The sequence below is a fragment of the Salvelinus sp. IW2-2015 genome, linkage group LG17 (assembly GCF_002910315.2).
Source record: "Salvelinus sp. IW2-2015 linkage group LG17, ASM291031v2, whole genome shotgun sequence".
In the NCBI taxonomy this organism is placed as follows: Eukaryota; Metazoa; Chordata; class Actinopteri; order Salmoniformes; family Salmonidae; genus Salvelinus; species Salvelinus sp. IW2-2015.
In genome coordinates this window covers 34,677,272-34,702,698 of record NC_036857.1, presented here as the reverse complement: position 1 = coordinate 34,702,698, position 25,427 = coordinate 34,677,272, and the positions used below count along the sequence as shown (strand labels likewise).

General features: G+C 43.9%; 1 protein-coding gene across 1 annotated transcript in view; it reads left to right on the top strand.

The window, feature by feature from the left end:
• Positions 1-25,427, top strand: part of LOC111977234 (phosphatidylinositol 3,4,5-trisphosphate-dependent Rac exchanger 1 protein-like) — a 161,705-nt gene that overhangs the window by 51,694 nt on the left and 84,584 nt on the right. The window contains 8 exon segments of the mRNA XM_024006602.2: positions 7,718-7,735; positions 7,737-7,785; positions 7,788-7,870; positions 8,139-8,147; positions 14,447-14,580; positions 15,025-15,140; positions 16,820-16,969; positions 19,643-19,790. Of these exon segments, the coding sequence (XP_023862370.2) occupies positions 7,718-7,735; positions 7,737-7,785; positions 7,788-7,870; positions 8,139-8,147; positions 14,447-14,580; positions 15,025-15,140; positions 16,820-16,969; positions 19,643-19,790 (707 nt within the window).

The following is a 25,427-nucleotide window of genomic DNA, read 5'->3' as shown; positions in this document are numbered from 1 at the left end:
GCTCTGTCCACGGACCTATAGCATATGACACGTCCTTTTGAAACTCTGATGCGCAACCGTGCGTAAAGACCAGAGCCGGGTTTCCTAAAATCGTCTTGGTTCATCGTTAGAACCTATGGTTCTAATGATGAACTTCGCCTTAAGATGCTTTTGGCAAACGGGGCCCTGTGTATATAAATGTGTATATAAATGTGCATATTCTCAACAACCTGAGCCTGTTGCAGACTCACAATGATAGGGCAGTAATACAGTAGAGGAGATACTCAGACTGCTCGTCCTTGTTTCCCTCTCAGTCAGCCAACCAATCCGCTGCAACTTTGCGCTGAGTGCTTTTACTTAGTGGGGAGTTTCCTCGATTTCAGCACCAGGGAACTGGACTGCTCCCCCCCAATGGAATCATGTGAAAAACTGAACAGAGCTACAACATGGTATATCATACACTGCATTTTTGAGGAGCAATGGGAAAGTAATTCTGCTTTGAATGTTGATTAAACTTGTAAACTCACTTTTGAGAAAAGGGCCTTTGAATGTTTTTGTACCTACTGGAGAGCTCTCATGTTGTCAACACCCATTCAGCATTGTTCACACCCTCTTAAGCCAGTCCCACCCATCTCTTTAAGGATTCACATGTGAGGTCATGTGCTAAACAGTGAGTAGTGTAGTAAAGATTGACTAAAAGTGGTAGTAGCCGACAATAAGGAAATATTCTAGGTAAACAAAGTGTCCAGATAAAAAATATTTTATACATTTTAGATGACGCTGTCATGTCTTTGGCATCATTAAAGGTGAAGAGTTATTTTATCAAATCAGTTCTCTGTAATTATTATTACATGATTAAACTAATCATGTAAATTGAATTAACTAGGAAGTCAGGGCACCACGGAAAATCTACAGATTACAAAGTTAGAATTTTCCGAATATAACTCTTCAGATATTTTAATATCTGATCAATTAGTCTTCTATTAATTAATGATTCTTTACCTCACGTCAGTCTCATTCCAAACATCGTAAATCGTTGGTTATCTCCACGAACCCAGCCTAAACTATGAATCATCCATACACCAATTGGCTTAATTATTTATTTACTAACTAACTAAATAATCACAGAAATGCATAAACAAATAGTAGATAGTTACAAGGAAATGATAACGGAGTTTCCCTAGTGGGATAAACCGGCATCGCGGCTTGGTGTACAAAAGGGAAGTGGGGGTCGACTGAGATAAGACAACACACAGTTGATAATTATAACAATTGAAATGCTAATCCTTTGCACATGAACGCTCGCTCATTCGGGAATAATTGCAATCAATATAATTACGCCCATATGTCGTTGTTGTCTTCTCTGTTAGAATCATTGGTCCGTCTGCGGGAGAGTCAGTTCATCAGAGAGTCTCTGGTTACTCATGGTGGTTGCTCTATCGGCGGCTCCTGATAGTGTCTGTTGTAATGGATACGTCAGGCGTCCATTGTTCTTAGAGTAGATGTTTTGTCGGTATTCGCATCCCAGATTTACATAATTTCTAGCTGCAGACTAGTAACTAGTATCTAAGATTTGCTATTATTCTGTAGTGATCGATAGTCTCAGAGTTGAACCATTTCCAGCTGAGCCAATGCTCCACGTGGTATAGTTTTCTAGTTTTGGTACTCAAACCTGTACCACCTCAGCTTACACCGAGGTATGCGTGGTCTGAAGAGGATTTCCTCAGGAGGGGTTTTATTCGTAACAATAGAAAAGGGCGGTTCCATGACGCCAGATCATGTTTGTGCTCACGGGGGTGTGGCTGCTGACTAGTTCAAATTTACAGGGAATAAAATTCTCTCAAAATTAAAGGTTAACATTACATCACTTCACAAATAGTTTCATCTTTACTCAATCATTTTATACAAGAATTGGATGCAAACCCCATAATTGAGAAATGTACACATTCAGAGATATAGTTATGTGTGTTTCCTGTCCTTCATGAGGTCACCAAACACTCAACATAACTGTCACTTAAGTGTCCACGGTCCCTTCCCACATTCTCACAAGTGGACATATTGTTTAAAACTCCCATTTTGGAGATTTAGGAGTTTGGCCAAGTGAAATCCTTTGTTCTCTGTGGTCTCTTTCTCTGCATGACCAGGGGGAGAGAGTCTCCGCAAGAAATGTATGGCCTGAGATAACAGAACCTGGGTGTAGGAGAGAGTGAGAGAGAGGGGGAAGCCACGATCCACACCCAGAAACGGCCACGTCATGACAACGCTTACACAGACACACTTGTCTAAATTGATGGGTCATGTGAAAGAAATGCTATAAACCCCAGCCACATCCACTGGTGGAAAAGTACTAAATTGTCATAATTGAGTAAATGTAAAGATACCTTTATAGAAAATGAGTAAAGTAAAAGTAAAAGTCACCCAGTAAAATACTACTAGAGTAAAAGTCTAAAAGTATTTGGTTTTAAATATACTTAAGTATCAAAAGTAATTGTACTTAATTTATACTTTTTCTTTTGATTCTTATGTCAAATTCCTTATATTAAACCAGACGGCCCAATTTTTAAATTGACGGATAGCCAGGAGCACACTCCAACACGCAGACATAATTTACAAACAAAGCATTTGTGTTTAATGAGTCTTCCAGATCAGATGAAATAGGGATGACCAGGGATGTTCTCTTGATAAGTGTGTGAATTGGACAATTTTCCTGTCAAAATGTAACAAGTACCTTTGGGTGTCAGGGAAAATTAGTGAAAAGGACATTATTTTCTTTCGAAACGTAGTGAAGTAAAGTTACCAAAAATATAAAAAGTAATGTACAGATACCCCCCAAAAAATACGTAAGTAGTACTTTAAACTATTTTAACTGAAGTAGTTTACACCACTGCCCAAATGCCTTCACACCAGTACATTAGCATACTTTATATACTGTTACACACGCATTTATCACATAGTATTCCATACATAAGTTAAGGCCATGCAACCTGAGTTGAAACCTGAATGASGTGCACATGTACAGTACATAAACAGTAACCAGCCAAATGGTTACTTGCAGAGTAGCAATATCAGAAAGTGTCAATATAAATAAAATAATATACAGTATGTACACGAACGATATCAGTGATAGACAAGGTAGTTATATGCATACAATCAGGGGTAAAGTGGCTGAGCAGCAGTATAAAAAATAAAACATTGTAGCAGCAATGTATGTGTGTGTGTGTTAGGAGAGAGTCATTTGAATAGAGGCACTGCAGATAGTGCTGATGACTGGTCCATCCGAACCACGCATGAACAAGGGAATCTATATTCGGAGAGCCTGTTTCTGTCCTGCCCTTGACTTTGGTGCAGGGCATGTGATGTCTATAGCCTCTTTATTTCAAAACTCCCTGATCTTGTCAAAAAGATACGTTTGTCTAGCTGTGTCCAGTCCAGGTGGTGCTTGTACAGGCAGACCTTCTTTGGAAGGAAGGATGTCAGCTTTGCGCAAACTTGTTCTTGTTTTGGCCACTGCAGTTATCACAACTCGGGTCCACACGTGTTTCCCAACTCCGTAGTTGGTGAAGAAATGGTGCATGTAGTTGATGACTGCGCTGCTACCTTTTGTTGGATGACATGCCTTAATCAAGTAGTTGACTTGTTGTGCTATTCCTTCACAGCAGACACCAAACAAGCCACACTAGTGAGGAGTTAAAAAGTACATGGGACCTGGCTGCATAGGGTCAGAAGGATAGTACACCTGTAAACAAAATAACATTAAGATAAGTTACAATTAATTGTCTCACCTGTCAAACTGTCTTTACACAGCTCAGTGAAAGGTATTTGCCTGCCTCCATTTATATATATACACTACCGTTCAAATGTTTGAGGTCACTTATAAATGTCCTTGTTTTTGAAAGAAAAGCACATTTTTGTTGTCCATTAAAATAACATTAAATTGATCAGAAATACAGTGTAGACGTTGTAAATGACTATTGTAGCTGGAAAAGGAAGATTAAAAAAAAGGAATATCTACATAGGCGTACAGAGGCCCATTATCAGCAACCATCACTTCTGTGTTCCAATGGCACGTTGTGTTAGCTAATCCAAGTGTATCATTTAAAAGGCTAATTGATCATTAGAAAATCCTTTTTGCAATTATGTTAGCACAGCTGAAAACTGTTGTCCTGATTAAAGAAGCAATAAAACTGGCCTTCTTTAGACTAGTTGAGTATCTGGAGCATCAGCATTTGTTGGTTTGATTACAGGTTCAAAATGGCCAGAAACAAAGAACTTTCTTCTGAAACTCGTCAGTCTATTCTTGTTCTGAGAAATGAAGGCTATTCCATGCGAGAAATTGCCAAGAAACTGAAGATCTCATACAACGCTGTGTACTACTCCCTTCACAGAACAGCGCAAACTGGCGCTAACCAGAATAGAAAGAGTGGGAGGCCCTGGTGCACAACAGGACAAGTACATTAGAGTGTCTAGTTTGAGAAACAGACACCTCAGTTAAGAGCAAATTCTTATTTACAATGAATGACAGCCTAAGAACAGTTCTGCCCCTGAACAGATTTTTAGCTGTAACGGTGTTCCTCCTCCTCTTCATACGAAGAGGAGGAGTAGTGATTCGACCAAGGCGCAGCGTTGTGATATGACATGATATTTATTTAAACAAGACGAAAACAAACTATACTTGAATAAACTAACGAATAACAAAAACGATGTAGACAAACCTGAACGTAAGAACTTACATGTAACTCGAAGAACGCACGAACAGGAAAAATGACTACATAAAACGAAACGAACAAACAAACCGAAAACAGTCCCGTATGGTGCAACACAGACACAGGAGACAACCACCCACAAACAAACAGTGTGAAAACACCTACCTTAATATGGCTCTCAATCAGAGGAAATGAAAACCACCTGCCTCTAATTGAGAGCCATATCAGGTCACCCTTTAAACCAACATAGAAACAGAAAACATAGACTGCCCACCCAAACTCACGTCCTGACCAGCTAACACATACACAAACTAACAGAAAACAGGTCAGGAACGTGACATTAGCTTGTCAGCTCGGGGATTCGATCTAGCAACCGTTCAGTTACTGGCCCAACACTCTAACCACTAGGCTACCTGCCACCCCATTAAATAGTACCCACAAAACACCAGTCTCAACGTCAACAGTGAAGAGGCGACTTCGGGATTCTGGCCTTCTAGGCAGAGTTGCAGAGAAAAAGCCATATCTCAGACTGGCCAAAAAAAAGAAAAGATTAAGGTGGGCAAAAGAACAGACACCGGACAGAGGAACTCTGTCTAGAAGGCCAAGCATCCCAGAGTCGCCTCTTCACTGTTGACGTTGAGACTGGTGTTTTGCCGGTACTATTTCACGAAGCTGCCAGTTGAGGACTATTTATGATCTCCATTTTCCACCCCATGTCCAACTTCTCTCTTTTCCAACTTCTACATTCAACTTCCACACTCCATCCTCCAACATTTCCCCAAAACGCTGTCCTTACTGCATCCCATAATTTACATTTACATTTACATTTAAGTCATTTAGCAGACGCTCTTATCCAGAGCGACTTACAAATTGGTGCATTCACCTTATGATATCCAGTGGAACAACCACTTTACAATAGTGCATCTAACTCTTTTAAGGGTGGGGGGGTTAGAAGGATTACTTTATCCTATCCTAGGTATTCCTTAAAGAGGTGGGGTTTCAGGTGTCTCCGGAAGGTGGTGATTGACTCCGCTGACGCTGAGACGTCCGTGAGGGAGTTTGTTCCACCATTGGGTGCCAGAGCAGCGAACAGTTTTGACTGGGCTGAGCGGGAACTGTACTTCCTCAGAGGTAGGGAGGCGAGCAGGCCAGAGGTGGATGAACGCAGTGCCCTTGTTTGGGTGTAGGGCCTGATCAGAGCCTGAAGGTACGGAGGTGCCGTTCCCCTCACAGCTCCGTAGGCAAGCACCATGGTCTTGTAGCGGATGCGAGCTTCAACTGGAAGCCAGTGGAGAGAGCGGAGGAGCGGGGTGACGTGAGAAGAACTTGGGAAAGTTGAACACAGACGGGCTGCGGCGTTCTGGATGAGCTGTAGGGGTTTAATGGCACAGGCAGGGAGCCCAGCCGACAGCGAGTTGCAGTAATCCAGACGGGAGATGACAAGTGCCTGGATTAGGACCTGCGCCGCTTCCTGCGTGAGGCAGGGTCGTACTCTGCGAATGTTGTAGAGCATGAACCTACAGGAACGGGTCACCGCCTTGATGTTAGTTGAGAAGCGACAGGGTGTTGTCCAGGATCACGCCAAGGTTCTTAGCACTTTGGGAGGAGGACACAATGGAGTTGTCAACCGTGATGGCGAGATCATGGAACGGGCAGTCCTTCCCCGGGAGGAAGAGCAGCTCCGTCTTGCCGAGGTTCAGCTTGAGGTGGTGATCCGTCATCCACACTGATATGTCTGCCAGACATGCAGAGATGCGATTCACCACCTGGTTATCAGAGGGGGGAAGGAGAAGATTAATTGTGTGTTGTCTGCATAGCAATGATAGGAGAGACCATGTGAGGATATGCAGAGCCAAGTGACTTGGTGTATAGCGAGAATAGGAGAGGGCCTAGAACAGAGCCCTGGGGGACACCAGTGGTGAGAGCACGTGGTGCGGAGAAGATTCTCGCCACGCCCTGGTAGGAGCGACCTGTCAGGTAGGACGCAATCCAAGCGTGGGCCGCGCGGAGATGCCCAGCTCGGAGAGGGTGGAGAGGAGGATCTGATGGTTCACAGTATCAAAGGCAGCCGATAGGTCTAGAAGGATGAGAGCAGAGGAGAGAGAGTTAGCTTTAGCAGTGCGGAGCGCCTCCGTGACACAAGAAGAGCAGTCTCAGTTGAATGACTAGTCTTGAACCCTGACTGATTTGGATCAAGAAGGTCATTCTGAGAGAGATAGCAGGAGAGTGGCCCAGGACGGCACGTTCAAGAGTTTTGGAGAGAAAAGAAAGAAGGGATACTGGTCTGTAGTTGTTGACATCGGAGGGATCGAGTGTAGTTTTTTTTTAGAAGGGGTGCAACTCTCGCTCTCTTGAAGACGGAAGGGACGTAGCCAGCGGTCAAGGATGAGTTGATGAGCGAGGTGAGGTAAGGGAGAAGGTCTCCGGAAATGGTCTGGAGAAGAGAGGAGGGGTATGGGTCAAGCGGGCGGGTTGTTGGGCGGCCGGCCGTCACAGACGCGAGATTTCATCTGGAGAGAGAGGGGAGAAAGAGGTCAAAGCACAGGGTAGGGCAGTGTGAGCAGAACCAGCGGTGTCGTTTGACTTAGCAAACGAGGATCGGATGTCGTCGACCTTCTTTTCAAAATGGTTGACGAAGTCATCAGCAGAGAGGGAGGAGGGGGGAGAAGGGGGAGGAGGATTCAGGAGGGAGGAGAAGGTGGCAAAGAGCTTCCTAGGGTTAGAGGCAGATGCTTGGAATTTAGAGTGGTAGAAATTGGCTTTAGCAGCAGAGACAGAAGATAATAATAATAATAATTCTTACCTTACCTTTGCATCCCCACATCCACCATCAACCCTTTTGGTTTTTAACCATCAACCCTTATTGATAAGATGATTCCTAATAATGAGCCTGGTGCTTCACAGCCCTGGTGCGCTGGATGATATCTGAAACATTTTCAAATACTGTTATGTACTGTAGTACTACTGAAGACATTATGACTCTTTTGCCGTCATCCCCTTATGGTTCTTATTCCTACTCTCTCTCCCCCCACTAGGAGCTGCTGAAGCGGACGCCCCAAGAAGCACACAGACTACCGTGCGGTGGAGGAGGCCCTGCAGGCCATGAGGCAGTGTGCTCCAACATCAACGAGACCAAGAGGCAGATGGAGAAATTGGAAGCCCTGGAGCAGCTGCAGTCGCACATCGAGGCTGGGAGGTGAGGGACACTATCCTATTTTTAGACACGGCGCTAGGATGCACCCTAAAGATCACAGTGTTGATGGAGGGAGGTAGGTGGATGGGGATGGAGTGAGGGCAGAGAACAGTGCTCGAAAGGTGAGAAAGGGGGGGGGGGGGGGGGGGAGTGTACCATAAAGATGAGGGGCGGTGGAAGGTGAGAAGGGACAATGGAAGGTGAAAAGAGAGAAAGGGGGAAGTAGGTGTAATAGAAAAATGAGAAGGATGAGAGATAGAGAGGGGTGGGAGGTGAGGAGAAAGATTGAGAGGTCTGAGATAAAGATGGATGAGAGTCGAATGAAGATGGATTGAGAGAGAGAAAAGGGGAAGGTTCTCCTTTTATATAGAAATGGGACATGTGACCTGAAAGGGATGGAAAAGCTCTGAGTTTGGAGATTTGTCATTGGATTTTCCCACTCTCTTTCTAGCTCGATCTCTTGCACACCTATACTGTACACACGCACACACACACACTGTCCACCTCATTGACCACATCCCCACTCTGTCACGGCTGTGGCTAAAAAGCTTTGGCCAGTTTTCGAGAGTCCACTGAGCACCATTTCATTTTCTGTGACGGTAAAACACTCCTGCAGCCTCCCAAATCACCAGCGTGCATGGATAGGGCTTGGGAGTGGAGTGCCCAGTGCATTTTTCACACATCCCTCACCCTCCACAACAGAGCCTTTGTCTCCTGACTCCCCTTGGCCCCCGAGAGGACAATCCACTCGCTCAGGAGCCAAGGGAAGGCCAACAGGCACCCTGCCCAATGTCACGATGTCATTGCGGTCCCTTCCACAGATCAATGTGTTGTGTTGCTATAGGAATGTGATTGTTTTTTTTTCCTTCTCCAATGTCTCTAATTCAATTCTACCTACTGACGTGGGGGCAGTTGGACATCTTTGTTTGGGATTGGTTCTCTCATATCACTTTGCATTGACCCCTAGCAGTATTAGGATGAACGAGTAATGGGAGATAGAGTTGCCGTCTACACTCTTCCGTATCACAGTCCATTCTCATGAAAGGCACTGCCCTTCCCTGCTCCCTTTAAGCACTCCATCTTTAGCCCATTAGTCCTACTTTCTCCAATCCCCCACGTTCAAGTTTAACTACCTCTCCACCCATAATTGGAATGTAGTAGTGCGGAATCAAGGCCCAGGCACATTACCGTTGCCCTGATAGACAGACAGCCCCGACTATCCCTCCATCCACCACCTGGCTTTCTGCACAGTTAAACGTGGAATTGTTATGATCGGGCGAACCCTTATCTGTCTGCTAGGCTGGTTGGAATCCATCTGACCTGAAACGGCACCCTTTTCCCTTTTTTGTGCACTATTCCCTATATCAGGTGTACTCTATTACTATTTGAGAAGGTCCTAAAGCTAATTTCCCACAATTCTGCACATTTTGCTTTGGGAAGAGATTGTTTTTGCTTTTTTAAAGCTCATTTCCTGCAGTTCTACGCATTCTTCCATGTCTTATGTTTGTTTATATGATACCAGGGGTCGAAGCCCGATCAAATAAAAAATTAATAAATACATTTTGGAGCCTGCTGTCCATATTGACCTCATTCTGGGTTCCGGTCCGCCAGTTGAGTACGGGGGCCCTATATAGTGCACTACTTTCGACCAGGGCCCTTAGGGTCCAATTTCGGACGCACCCCCATACATAATTAACGTCACAGCTAAAATCCCATAGGTCAGCCTTTGAAATTCCCTTTAGCTTTCTTGTTTACATTTTGTGGTAGTGTACAACCCTAAAAATACTGCCTTACAAATGTCACATCTAATGACTAAATTGCGATGAATTGACCTAAAGTTCAACCACGTTGTGAAAAAGGTTAATTGGCCACATACCGAGTCATATTAATGCTTTTAGCACATACTGGGTGACGTTATCCAGCATCTAAAGCTACAAAGCTAATCAGAGAGACTTTTAATATGTAGCCTGAATGATAATGAGTTATGAAACAAGTTGAATCTCTCAATTGAGAACTTGTGGGTGACTTGAAGAAGGACTAGTGAAATAGCCTGGTATTCAGACACGCCTGAAATGCGGTTTGAGACAAGAACAGTTTTTCACGTTTAGTTTGACAAGACTCCTTGTTGGTCCATTTTCGGGCCGTTCAACTTTGACATCGAAAGACCACCAAGGTTTTGTTTCCTGTGAAAAAGTGAGACTGTGGTTTATGTTTTCCATAAGAAGCAACACAAACAGAAGTGTTTTTCACACTTAACGTTTTCATACATACCAACAAACAAGTGTGATCATTCTACTGTTATCCCTGCAGCGTGCGCTCAAACCGGTGTGATTAGAACGCTTATTTAGAACGTCCAGTTTTGATTGCTGCAACAGTCAGGAACACTGTTTCTTCACAGAAACACTTTGCACAAGCACAGTCCTAACAAAGTTATGTCCTGAATGTGACCCGTTTATTTTTGGATGCAATGTTCAGACATTCACAGAAGTAGCGACAGCATAACACAATCGTCAGAACCGGAAAATGTAGGCTACATTAGTCCTAGTGCTGACTGATGAAAGATTGACGTAACACAAGCCGTCATATTTAGTTAACTCTCGGCTGACAGAAACCACAATATGAATTAGCTAATAGCATTTACTATTTATGATTCGTCACATTACGGGTGAGCTCACCATTGATCGAAATAATCGAGTAAAAAACTTTGTAGAAAACAAAAGTAATCCGACGATGGGGTAGTTTGCCTCTTTGTTTTTTGTGTCAACCAAAGATAATTAGAGGAGACTTGATGAGTTTGGTCTGTTTGCGGTGTGCATATTGAAGGAGGTGTGTCACCTACGATCATTCCCTTCACTTCCCGTAATTCACTTCCGGAAGTTTACACGAAAGATGAGTGAACCAATCCTTCACCTCATAAAATTGTCTTTGGTCAAACAGACGTTTAGGTGATACCAAGAATGCATTATATAATGTCAACAAACATGGCGCCACACATTGCTGACAAATAGCTTAGCATTAGCTCATTATAAACAGTACAACTTTCAGAAAAGTATTTTACACACACCATAGGTGTCCAATACAATCTATGCAAGAATCAGAAGCCATTATTTGTCAGCAGAACTTAAACATGAATGAAACTGTAAATACATTATGCCACATGCATGTATACATTCAGTTGAAGTCGGGAGTTTACATACACCTCAGCCAAATACATTTAAACTCAGTTTTTCACAATTCCTGACATTTAATCCTAGTGAAGATTCCCTGTTTTAGGTCAGTTGGGATCACCACTTTATTTTAAGAATGTGAAATGTCAGAATAATAGTAGAGAGAGTGATTTATTTCAGCTTTTATTTCTTTCATCACATTCCCAGTGGGTCAGAAGTTTACATACACTCAATTAGTATTTGGTAGCATTGCCTTTAAATTGTTTAACCTGGGTCAAACATTTCGGGTAGCCTTCCACAAGCTTCCGACAATAAGTTTGGTGAATTTTGGCCCATTCCTCCTGACAGAGCTGGTGTAACTGAGTCAGGTTTATAGGCCTCCTTGCTCGCACACACTTTTTCAGTTCTGCCCACAAATTTTCGAAAGGATTGAGGTCAGGGCTTTGTGATGGCCACTCGAATACCTTGACTTTGTTGTCCTTAAGCCATTTTGCGACAACTTTGGAAGTATGCCTGGGGTCATTGTCCATTTGGAAGACCCATTTGCGACCAAGCTTTAACTTCCTGACTGATGTCTTGAGATGTAGATTCAATATACCCACATAATGTTCCATCCTCATGATGCCATCTATTTTGTGAAGTGCACCAGTCCCTCCTGCAGAAAAGCACCCCCACAACATGATGCTGCCACCCCCGTGCTTCACGGTTGGGATTGTGTTCTTCAGCTTGCAAGCCTCCCCCTTTTTCCTCCAAACAGCCAAACAGTTCTATTTTTGTTTCATCAGACCAGAGGACATTTCTCCAAAAAGTATGATTTTTGTCCCCATGTTCAGTTGCAAACCGTAGTCTGGCTGTTTGTATGGCGGTTTTGGAGTAGTGGCTTCTTCCTTGCTGAGCGGCCTTTCAGGTTATGTCCATATAGGACTCGTTTTACTGTGGATATAGACACTCTTGTACCTGTGTCCTCCAGCATCTTCACAAGGTCCTTTACTGTTGTTCTGGGATTGATTTGCACTTTTCGTACCAAAGTACGTTCATCTCTAGGAGACAGAACGTGTCTCCTTCCTGAGCGGTATGACGGCTACGTGGTCCCATGGTGTTTATACTTGCGTACTATTGTTTGTACAGATGAACGTGGTACCTTCAGGTGTTTGGAAATTGTTCCCAAGGATGAACCAGACTTGTGGAGGTCTACAATTTTTGGAGGTCTTGGAGGAGGTCTTAGCTGAATTCTTTTGATTTTCACATGATGTCAAGGAAAGATGCACTGAGTTTGAAGGTAGGCCTTGAAATACATCCACAGGTACGCCTCCAATTGACTCAAATTATGTCAATTAGCCTTTCAGAAGCTTCTAAAGCCATGACATCAATTTTTTTTTTTTTAAATGTCCAGGCTTTTTAAAGGCACAGTCAGCTTAGTGTGTGTAAACTTCTGATCCACTGGAATTGTGATACAGTGAATTATAAGTGAAATAATCTGTCTGTAAACAATTGTTGGAAAAATGACTTGTGTCATGCACAAAGTAGATGTCCTAACCGACTTGCCAAAACTACAGTTTGTTAACAAGAAATGTGTGGAGTGGTTGAAAAACAGTGTATGTAAACTTCCGACTTCAACTGTACATACATACATACATACATACATACATACATACATACATACATACATACATACATACATACATACATACATACAGTACCAGTCAAAAGTTTGACACACCTACTCATTCCAGGGTTTTTCTATATTTTGACTGTTTTCTACATCAAAACTATGAAATTACACACATGGAGTCATGTAGTAACCAAAAATATTTATATTTGAGATTCTTCAAAGTAGCCACCCATTGCCTTGATGACAGCTTTGCACACTGTTGGCAGTCACCTGCAATGCATTTCAATTAACAGGTGCGCCTTGTTCAGTTAATTTGTTGAATTTATTCCTTAATGCGTTTGAGCCAATCAATTGTGTTGTGACAAGGTAGGGGTGGTATTCAGAAGATAGCCCTATTTGGTGAAAGACCAAGTCCATTTTATGGCAAGAACAGCTCAAATAAGCAAAGAGAAATGACAATCCATCATTACTTTAAGACATGAGGGTCAGTCAATCAAGAACTTTGATAGTTTCTTCAAGTGCAGTCTCTCAAACTATCAAGCGCTATGAAGCTGGCTCTCATGAGGACCACCACAGGAAAGGAAGACCCAGAGTTACCTCTGCTGCAGAGGATACGTTCATTAGTTATCTGCACCTCAGATTGCAGCCCAAATAAATGTGTCACAGAGTTAAAGTAACCGACACATCTCAACATCAACTGTTCTGAGGAGACTGTGTGAATCAGGCCTTCATGGTTGAATTGCTGCAAAGAAACCACTACTAAAGGACACTGATAATAAGAAGAGACTTGCGTGCGCCAAGAAACACGAGCAATGGACATTAGACATTTGGAAATCTGTCCTTTGGTCTGATGAGTCCAAATTTGACCAACCACCACGTCTTTGTGAGACGCAGAGTAGGTGAACGGATGATCTCTGCATGTGTGCTTTCCACAGTGAAGCATGGAAGAGGCGAGTCCAGGCTCTGTCGTAGCCGGCCGCGACAGGGAGACCCATGGGAAGGCTCACAATTGGCCCAGCGCCGTCCGGGTTAGGGGAGGGTTTGGCCGGAAGGGATGTTCTTGTCCCATCGTGCACTAGTGACTCCTGTTGCTGCATCGTTGAGAGCATCTTGACTGGCTGCATCAGCGTTTGGTATGGCAACTGCTTGGCATGTTACCACAAGGCACTACAGAGGGTAGTTCCTACGGCCCAGTACATCACTGGGGCCGAGCTCCCTGCCATCCAGGACCTCTATACCAGGCGGTGTCAGACGATGTTCAAAAACTCCAGTCACCCAAGTCCGACTGTTACATCTGCTACCGCACGTCTAGCGGTTTTAATGCACCAAATCTGGAACCTACACGACAGCTTCTACACCCAAGCCATACTGTAAGACTGTTAAATAGTTAACTAAATAGCTAGCCTATCTGTATTGACCATTTTTGCACTAACTCTTTTGATTAATCACATACGCTGCTGCTACTGTTTATCATCTATCTTGTTGCCTCGTCACTTTACCCCTACCTTACATGTACATATCTACCTCAATTACTTTGTACCACTGCACATCGTCTCAGTACTGGTAACCCGTGTATATAGCCAAGTTAACCTTACTCACATTGTGTATTTATTCCTTGTGTTTATTATTTTAAAATGTTCCTCTGCATTGTTGGGGAAGGGCCCATAAGTAAGCATTTCACTTCTAGTCTACACCTGTTGTTTACGAAGCATGTGAGAAATACGATTTGATTTGAGAGATTGACAGGCACCAGTGATCTAATTGCCACCCTCTCTTGACTGTCTGTCCCCAGGGCACCAATCTGACTGACATCTGCACCGAGCTGCTGCTCCACGGTAACCTGCTCAAGATCTCAGCCGGCAACATCCAGGAGAGAGTCTTCTTCCTGTTTGACAACCTCGCTGGTCTACTGCAGAGAAAGTCCAGGTGAGATTGGGTAGGAAGGGAAGGAGTGACGGAGTCATGCACCTCAGGAAAGTGGCTGGAATGTGTTCCATTCATTGACGAGAAGTCGCCATAGAAAGAAGCCAGATGTGGAAAAACTGAGTAAATCGCCAAATCCTGTTTGTGTAGTGTATGCAAACAAAACAAGTCAACCTACGCGCGTGTGTGTGTGTGTGTGTGTGTGTGTGTGTGTGTGTGTGTGTGTGTGTGTGTGTGTGTGTGTGTGTGTGTGTGTGTGTGTGTGTGTGTGTGTGTGGTGTGGGTGTGGGTGTGTGTGTGTGTGTGTGTGTGTGTGTGTGTACTTACGCCTGTACTTACGCCTGTGTGTGCTTGAGCACTGTATAATTGTTGTTTTTTCAAAGTTGCCAGCACATTTTTTCTGAGCAGGAATAACACATTTTCACAATTTTATGTTCAATTTCGTAGGGCAACTGGGAAGAAATCCACAAAGAGGACCAAGTCCATCAATGGCCCCCTGTACATGTTCAGAGGAAGAATCAACACAGAGGTGATGGAAGTGGAAAACGTTGAGGATGGAACAGGTTCGTGCCAGCCCCACCAGTCATCAGTTCATAAAGGAGCATCCATCCATCCCTCTTTTCATTCATCCATTCAGCCATTTTCTTTCTTTCTAGATTAGCTGGCAGAGTAGATTATACAAAGCTAATGAGTGTTTACAATTTGGGTGAGGCAATAAAATCTTGCGTAGGTTTTTCATYTTTGAACTGCTTACAAACGGTCAGGTGACTATATGAATCTGCGGTCTGCACATTGGTTCAGAGCGGAATCACCGACCTGCATTTCACACCTTTGAACTACTGGGATGCATGCTGTTGCAAGAACTGGCACTTACCAATTTACAGCACTGTTTTGCTCATGTGGTTTATTGCACACCAGCCTGTTTTTTTTTCATGTCTTGTGTTCAAATAGTAGTTAAAATCGTTCAAATACTTTAGTTGTGCTTAATCGAGCTTGCCTGGGGKAATATAACCAATGAAGTAGCCCCTAAAATGCTAATCCCACCGTTCTTGCACTCCAGACAGGCTCAAGGAAATGTTCAAAGTATCCGAAAGATTTCAAGTACTCTTTGAACCCAGGTCTGGTTGTTTCCTGTGAGTGGGTTTATAGTTGTAGCTGTAGGCCTTCGGGGTTAGAATGCACTTCTTCTTGGATTCACATGCCTCTTCTCTGTGCCCCACGGGCCATTTGCTGCCTGTCGCTTCGTACTTTCAGAGGAAATCACAAAGGAAAACATGTTCTCTCTCTGCACGTTTCTCAGAGAGACCGTATGACCTGATAGTGAGACCAAGGTCACGTGTCCTCCTTTACACTGCCAGCTTAGCTTGTCTAAGGTTGATAATGTGTTGATTTTGTAGCATTGTAGAAGCCCAATGAATCACCCTTGAAATTACTGCACTTTTACAACATTCCATTGATTCGTTTTACAGTAATAAGGACGAGACCGAGTGAAGATTTGTTCTTCAACTAAATATTACAACATTGACATGCACCGACAACTGCAGCTAGACAGCATGTAAACAAACAACAAAAGCGAAGGCCAGTTCCTCGTTTGCGCAAGGAGACCTTTTTAGCGTGAGTGTGTGTGTATACACAGTCACACCTCTTTCGTTGGATGAATGCAATAACATCATCCTCTTACATCTACTATTGTTTGATACCATTCCCCATGCAGACCCAAACAGGATTATTTCTCCCTATGCCTCCCTCCGGGCCAGGGGGTTTCACATCTATTTATGTGACCTTTTAAACATTACACTAATGCAACTCCATTACATCAACCCATTCATTATGCATTCGTGACCTGGAGCCAAATAGCTGGTAAAATTGAGAGACAGAGACTTTCTGTCGGGTCAGCAGAAATATGTATTTTAATGCTCGGTTATTTTTTTTCTTGGCAGTACTTACGGAATGAAGGATATTTCAACTTTCCAAGGTGTTTCAAAGATAGGTGACGCTTGAGAGTGGTGTGGCCAGGCGGGCCGTATTACCCTCCGAGTTTGTTACAACTGAGGTCAACACAAGTTCATCAACACTGCGTCTTTTATCGCCAAGTAAAAAAAGATAGTACAGTATTGATATCGATGTCAATCAACAGAATTGCGGTWAAAAAAAATMGAATAAAGGTTATTTCAAGTAGAGGAGTCATGTGGGGTGTGTACTGTACCATGGTCCCTTACTTGTTATGTACCTCTTTCCTCAGCTGACTACCACAGCAACAACTACACAGTGACCAACGGCTGGAAGATCCACAACACGGCCAAGAACAAGTGGTTCGTCTGCATGGCCAAGAACCCGGAGGATAAGCAGAAGTGGCTCGACGCCATCTTGAGGGAACGGGAGCAGAGAGAGAGTGAGTAGAGAGTGAAAAGAGGGATGTCCACTCACACTCCTTCTCTCCCACCTCCGTGGAGTGTGTGAAAGGATGCTCTCGTGTTTTCTGGTTGTGCTGGCTGACCTCCTCGACTGATACGGTATCTCAGCAACGCRACGCTACGGGTTGCTAACACAATAATGGTTCAGATAAACAAATGGTTAGCGTTGCAAGAGGGGAACAAAATAATTCCTCCTGTTTGTTGCGAGAGCTCCAATTGTAGCACGGGAGACATGCAAATGAATTGGTGCATCACTGGGACTGTTGTGGTATGCTTATGGTATGTGGATTATGATACAGTATGTCTTACTACCCAGAGTCTCTCCAGCTAGCTAGCTTTTGTTTCATAAATAAAGTCTTAAGATCATGACGTGATGACCTAGAACTGCGTTGCCAAATGTATGCAGGTGAACACAGCCTGGAGTTTTAACATTCAAAGAAAAGAGCCAGTCGCCTCATGCGATGCAGTACGAGACCATGTTTTCTAATCAACACCCCCGAGAGAGAGAGCACTTTATAGAGCAGTTCATTCACAAACAAGCTCGAGATGTGCAAAAAAAAAACGGACTATTCGATCCAAACCAGAGCCCGAAAAAGAGCAGCAGCAGCAGCTTTGCCAGAAACTGTAACGCACCAAGCGTGCCAATAAAGCTTGAAAGGCTTCTGTGGCTGTAGGCATACCTGGTGATACCTGATAGCATTGGAGACAGAAATCATAACAGCTTTCCCCAAACTGCATGCATATGGCAATGACTCCACTTAAACAGCCAAGGGTTTTGAACAAATAACCACACCTGGTTCGAGCTGTGTACAACAAAGCTTTGAATATTTCAAATGTAGCGAATGAGCCTAACGCATGGACTTGAGTGAGCGGTCACAGCAGAAGTCATGGTATCAGCACCTGATCCTGTGGCTAAAGTCGCGAAGAGGAGCTTTCCAGAGTACCATGGGACATTCTGGGTAGCCAGTTATGTTAGGCGGAAATTGACCTGAGGCTAATAGACACCAGATCAGTCACAGTGCAGCCAACCCTAACCCCAACCCCCCTCCCTGAACCCCCGGCCTAGCCCACATCTGGAAGGTTTGACCATGGCCTTTAGATCCACGGCACATCCCTTTCATCCCTGTTTTACTATTGATACCTGACCCATTGTTGGATTCCAGTTCCCCCACCTCTTTAAAAGGGCACTGACTTCAGTTGGAGGTTTTGGTTGTGGCCCCTTTAAATACTCCCAAGACAGATCCATTTGTTTTGGCCCTGGCAGCTGGATGGGTCTGAGATCGTCTTATCAAAGTTTTTGTGGCGACTGAGGGAAAATGAGTGGGCTAGCATGTTAGTCTGTTAGTCTGTGCCTGTGAGAGTGGGAAGAGGGGGTCTCTCGTCAGGCACTGACAGCTGGGGCAGCAGCCCAGGGTTGTGGCCCCCTGCACCAGGACCAGACCCCAGTCTGTCCAATGGCACTCTTTGTTTGAGTCTACTCCAGCTGCTGTCAAGTGTAATCCAACCCCACCTCCATCAGCGGCACCAAGCTCTGGCACACCCGCAAATTGAGTTGGAATTGTCAGAGTCCCATGGTTTAGCAGGACAGTGGAGTTTAGCCAATCAGAGAGCCTGATGATGGAGCTCCAAAGTTCAGAGAGCCCAACTGTGTAGTTTAGCAGCCCAGAGAGCCCCACGGTAGAGTTTAGAACAGAGCTAGTCATATCTACAGTATATGGTTTAGTAGCTCTGTGAGCATGGTCGACCTTCAAAGGCTCAACTGTTGTTTTGAATTGTCTCCACATATTTTTCATCATTTAACATTATTTCTCATCTCAGTTGTGTTGCAGCTTGGTAAACATAACTGCTGCTCTACACCAAAGATATAAACACTCAGTGTCGATACAGTACATTAGCAGGCGAGTGTCGACGCAGTACATTAGCAGGCGAGTGTCGACGCAGTACATTGGCAGGCGAGTGTCGACGCAGTACATTGGCAGGCGAGTGTCGACGCAGTACATTGGCAGGCGAGTGTCGACAGTACATTGGCAGGCGAGTGTCGACGCAGTACATTGGCAGGCGAGTGTCGACGCAGTACATTGGCAGGCGAGTGTCGACGCAGTACATTGTTCGAGACCTGGACAGATTAACATCTGGATTTCCATCCGAAGTAGGTGGCAACGCCCCTGTACCGTGCCAGACTCCCCAACGAGGCCCTCCAGGCAGGGGCATTGCGTCTTCTGACAGCCCCGTGACAGCCTCTCCCCCTTGGGGGCTGAAACGTGTAGACGTCAGAGGGCTGACTGGAAGAAATGGTGGTGTCCCTCAGGGTTAGGTGTTGGGCCGCCTTGTTTTTTTGGCAATGTGAGACAAAAGCTGCTGTGACTGCTGCAGCCCCCCTGTGCAAGTCATGGGAATCAGCATGGCTTGTTATGCAGTGAGAGGAGGGATGCAGTCTTTCTCTCGTTCACTCTCTCACCACACGGGGATTTATCTTTACCCCTATATTTTCTCCCCTTTCCTGCTTCTGAAAACGAATTTCACAGTTGGGTTAGACAAATATTGACAGCAGTTTCTAACACCTTAGGCTTTCGATATTAACCCGTCTCATGAACTTCATATGCAAAATGCTTTGGTGTCTGACCCCTTGAGTTTTTCCCTGTTGGTAACAGGTCTGAAGCTAGGGATGGAGCGGGATGCCTACGTTATGATTGCCAAGAAAGGCGAGAAGCTCTACCATATGATGATGACCAAGAGCCGCCACCTGATCAAGGACCGGCGCCGAAAGCTGACTACCGTGCCCAAGTGCTTCATGGGAAAGTGAGTTCTTTCCCACCGAATAATTAACTGATGAGGGAGGTGTCTGGGAATTGTTTTCCTCCCTGTGTTGGGAGCCAAGCACTTTGTCGTCGGAGGCGACAGTTCCCAAAAAAAACAGAAAGAGCTTCATTAGAGAAGAGACCTTCCCTTTAACTGCCAGAGTATCATTTGGAACACCCTCCCCTCAAGGTGTGTCTGTGAATTAGCATGAACACACACGCTACAGGAATCATACATTTACCCTGCTTTCACAGTTATACGCACAAACCCACACACACACACACTTTGGCATGAACACACGTGGGGAGCACACTTTTAGTCTGCTTCCACAGCAGGGAACACGCACACGCACACATACACACATACAAACATTGCATGAGCACACATATACAGTGGCAAGAAAAAGTATCTGAACACTTTGGAATTACCTGGATTTCTGCATAAATTGGTCATAAAATTTGATCTGGTCTTCATCGAAGTCACAACAATAGACAAACACAGTCTGCTTAAACGAATAACACACAAACAATTATACGTCTTCATGTCTTTATTGAACACACCGTGTAAAAATTCACAGTGCAGGGTGGGAAAAGTATGTGAACCCTTGGATTGAATAACTGGTTGACCCTCCTTTGGCAGCAATAACCTCAACCAAACATGTTCTGTAGTTGTGGATCAGACCTGCACAATGGTCAGGAGGAATTATGGACCATTCCTCTTTACAAACTGTTTCAGTTCAGCAATATTCTTGGGATGTTTGGTGTGAGCCGCTCTCTTGAGGTCATGTCACTGCATCTCAATCAGGTTGAGGTCAGGACTCTGACTGGGCCACTCCAGAAGGTGTATTTTCTTCTGTTGAAGCCATTCTGTTGTTGATTTACTTCTGTGTTTTGGGTCGTTGTCCTGTTGCATCACCCAACTTCTGTTGAGCTTCAATTGGCGGACAGGTAGCCTTACATTCTCCTGGAAAATGTCTTGATAAACTTGGGAATTCATTTTTCCATTGATGATAGCAAGCTGTCCAGGCCATGAGGCAGCAAAGCAGCCCCAAACCATGATGCTCCCTCCACCATACTTTACAGTTGGGATGAGGTTTTGATGTTGGTGTGCTGTGCCTGTTTTTCTCCACACATAGTGTGTTCCTTCCAAACGACACAACTTTAGTTTCATCTGTCCACATAATATTTTGCCAGTAGCGCTGTGGAACATCCAGATACTCTTTTGAGAACTTCAGACGTACAGCAATGTTTTTTGTTGTTGACAGCAGTGGCTTTTTCCGTGGCGTCCTCCCATGAATACTATTCTTGTTTAGTGTTTCACGAATCGTAGACTCATGGTAACATCTCTGTTGATGTTCCAGAGATTTCTGTAAGTCTTTAGCTGACATTCTAGGATTCTTCTCAACCTCATTGAGCAATCTGCTCTGTGCTTTTGCAGTCATCTTTGCAGGATGGCCACTCCTAGGGAGAGTAGCAACAGTGCTGAACTTTCTCCATTTAATATGCAATTTGTCTTACCGTGGACTGATGAACATCAAGGCTTTTAGAGATACGTTTGTAACCCTTTCCAGCTTTATGCAAGTCTGTCACGTTCCTGACCTGTTTTCAGTTGTTTTTGTATGTGTTTAGTTGGTCAGGGCGTGAGTTGGGGTGGGCATTCTATGTTATGTGTTTCTATGTTGGTTAATGGGTTGCCTGATATGGTTCTCAATTAGAGGCAGGTGCTTTACGTCTCCTCTGATTGAGAACCATATTAAGGTAGGATGTTCTCACTGTTTGTTTGTGGGTGATTGTCTTCCGTGTCTGTGTTTGTCGCGCCACACGGGACTGTTTCGGTTTGTGTAGTCTATTCCTGTTCTGCGTGTTTATGTAAGTTTTTCCAGTTCAGGTCTGTCTACGACGTTTTGTTATTTTGTTTATTATCAAGTGTAGTTCGTTTTCGTCTTGTTTAATAAATTCATCATGTCTTCATTACCGTTGCGTCTTGGTCCAATCTCTCTCCTCAAGACGATCGTTACAAAGTCAACAATTCTTAATCTTAGATCTTCTGAGATCTCWTTTGTTCAAGGCATGGCTCACTTCAGTCAATGTTTCTTGTGAATAGCAAACTCAAATAATTTTGAGTGTTTTTTTAAAGGGCAAGGCAGCTCTAACCAACATCTCCAATCTCGTCTCATTGATTGTACTCCAGGTTAGCTGACTCCTGACTCCAATTAGCTTTTGGAAAAGTCATTAGCCTAGGAGTTCACATACTTTTCCCAACCTACACTGTGAATGTTTAAATTATGTATTCAATATAGACAAGAAAATACAATAATTTGTGTGTTATTAGTTTCAGCACACTATGTTTGAGTGTTGTTGTGACTTAAGAGGAAGATCAGATCAAATTTGATGACCAATTTATTCACATACTTTTTCTTGCCACTGTATTTTGACATTAACACACACACAGAAATGACACATTTATCCTGCTTTTGCAGAAATGCTCATGAACACGTACACATTTGGCGTGAACACACATACATCACACATTTAGCCTGCTTTCGAAGCAGCGTACAGGACCACTCACACGCGTGCGAACACACACATGTTTTGCATGAACACACACACACACACAGGAATCACACATTTAGCCTGCTTTCTCAGCAATGCTCACTCACACACAGCGAGTCACTGGACTGAGCAGCGCTCTCCCTTTTTTTCTTTCCCACCAGTCGTTGAATGCCACGAATTAACAACGAGGGCTGATTTGCCTGCAGTAATGCATTTTCCATTATGCCCCACAGCTCCATAACAAAGTGTTTGCGAGATTCCTTTCGGGTGAAGGGATAGAAGGGAGGAAAACGTTGATGTTGATCACCCAGGCATTCATTATGGAGTCAGTCAGCATCCTAACAAAAGGATTCAATGAGTTTCTTTAGAACTGTAAAATGTAATGTAACCTGCAATGAAATGTCAGGGAGGTAAGATTCTATGGGCGTTATGGGTGGGGCAGTTGTCATTCTGTCTGATAAGATTGAATTTGAACAGAATCCTACATATCAGTGCCGTCCCAAGTACTACTGATAAGAGAACTCCTAATGGCGAAGAAACAACACTTCACACTGCCCTGACTGTCCCGTGCAAGCTCACCGCTTCCCTCCATCCGTACCTCAAGCCGTCCATCCCCTCTGATATTTTTCCTTGTTTTCTTTTGTTCCTTTTTTGTGGGGGTCAACTCATCTAGACAGCTTGTTCATGCTCCTAATTTCTCCTCTTCCAAGAAAAGCACCCTACCTCCTTAATGCAGCCAAATAGTCTGTGTGTGTGTTAACGACTGTAGGTGTGTGTGTCTGCCGGTGGGTGGGCCTTCTCGTCCATCTCCGTGGCTGTTTTGGAAAGCCATCCATATAAACGCGAGGGGCTTTTTCAGGACTCTTTCCTCCTGTCAGCACTGTGAGCAAGAGCCTCCCTGCATCCTTCCCTTCCTGTTTGAAATGAACGCAACCTCTCTGTATTACTGATGTTATTATAAATGACCATGGCTCACTTCAGGAGATGGCACTGCTATTGTTATTGGATTAAATGAACCTGGTACAGAATGCCAATTTGACACTGCCATTTAACTTCGTATTCCACAATTTTTCAACATCGTATTTAGGCAGTTGGTCGTATTTGGTTCTTCTTTTAGCCTTCCTCTTTCTCAGCCAATTTCCTAATGCAGGTTTCTTTGCTCACATTGGTGCCTGTATTGCATCGTGGGTTTGGCAATGCACCAGGACAGTATTCATTGGCACAAAATGGAAGAAAACAGGCCCAAACATGGAAGGATTACCTTAATGCTTATGTTATTGTCCAATAAGAGACACTTGTTTATCGTTTTATGTTACAAAACATTTTTCTATGTTTTGCTATGTTGTGCACTAATGAATACGACCCAGATCTTGCGCGTGCTGGATGTGCAAACTGATGTGATTTTCACAAGATTAATTCATTTGACAGATTAGTGTCTTGCAAAATAGAAACAACATTTGCAATATCAAGTTCCTTGTTCAAGACGAAGCAGGCCTCATGTTGACTCTGATATAGTATATCCAATAGCTAACTTAGATGACATTGTAGCATGCTGTGCAGAATGTCTGATACAGACACCGTGTTCATATGCATGCATGCACTCACACATACAGTACACACACACTGAGATAATCCCTTAACTTTATTGTACACCCACACACACACACACACACACACACACAAATTACACATTTAGCCTGCTTTGACAGGACTGCTCATGAATGCTCGCTCGTTCGTTCGTTCATACATACACATTTGGCTTGAACATGCATGCAGAGGAATCATACATTTACCCTGCTTTCGCAGTACACAAGCACTCTCACACGTTTTGCATGAACACACACACAGGAATCACACATTTAGCCTGTGTTTCTCAGCAATGCTCACTCACACATACACATTCAGACACTCGCTCACATTCACTGTTCGTCGTTCAATGGGAAATTGAGTTTGCTCAGTGGCGTGGAACATTGAGCAGAGGGACATTTAATTGAACTGCTCCAAACATCTGGTTTGCTCAGTGTCTCGAGGGACAATTTATTTATTTCACCTTTATTTAACCAGGTAGTTCTCATTTACAACTGCGACCTGGCCAAGATAAAGCAAAGCAGTGGGACACAGACAACAACCACAGAGTWACACATTGAATAAACAATAAACAAGCCAATAACACAATAAACAAGTCAATGACACAGTAGAAAAAAAAGAACGTCTATATACAGTGTTTGCAAAAGGCATGAGGAGGTAGGCAATAAATAGGCCATAGGAGCGAAGTAATTACAATTTAGCAGATTAACACTGGAGTAATAATGAGCAGATGATGATGTGCAAGTAGAGATTCTGGTGTGCAAAAGTGCAGAAAAGTAAATAAAAACAATATTGTCTACAATACAGTCTGAGGAGAGAAAATGTTATATTTAAATATGTTTTATGGCTGGTGGGAGGGAGGACAACGGGAGCGAGGGAGAAGGGGCAGAGGGATCGAAAGGGTTAGGAGATGTGGAATAGGGGATAAAGAAGGGAAGCGGGAGAGACGAATGAAAGGGAAGAGAGAAGGCACCTCCGTACCTTTTGGGAGCGCTCATCTGTTACAATGGGTTTTAAAAGGTGTGTGTGTGTGTGTGCCATTATATAATTCAGGTGACTGCATGCGGTCTAAGGTGAATAGCACTAATATCCAGAATCAGTAGTGTCAATACCAGGCTGAAACAAAAAGCCTGCACAACCTTTGCCTCTCCCAGAACTGTAGTTGCCCTTCTCATTTTGAACTATCCTTGCCTAAAGCTATATCTGTATTCTATACCACCCAACAAGGGGTACTAGGATCCCTAGGGGTACTTGGCTTATCCACAGGGGGTACTTGAAAAGACTGAAATGCACATGAGAAGGTACTTAAGGGGTACTCTGGGCAGAGAAAAAACAAGCCAGACTGGACCCCAGGAAGACTAGCAGTCATCAGGGCATCAGGAAATGGGGATCTCAATAATGAATAATTCATTAATTTCATTATTGGGTTCCCCATTTGCTGATGCCATGATGACTGCTAGTCTTCCTGGGGTCCAGTCTGACTGTATCCCATGATATT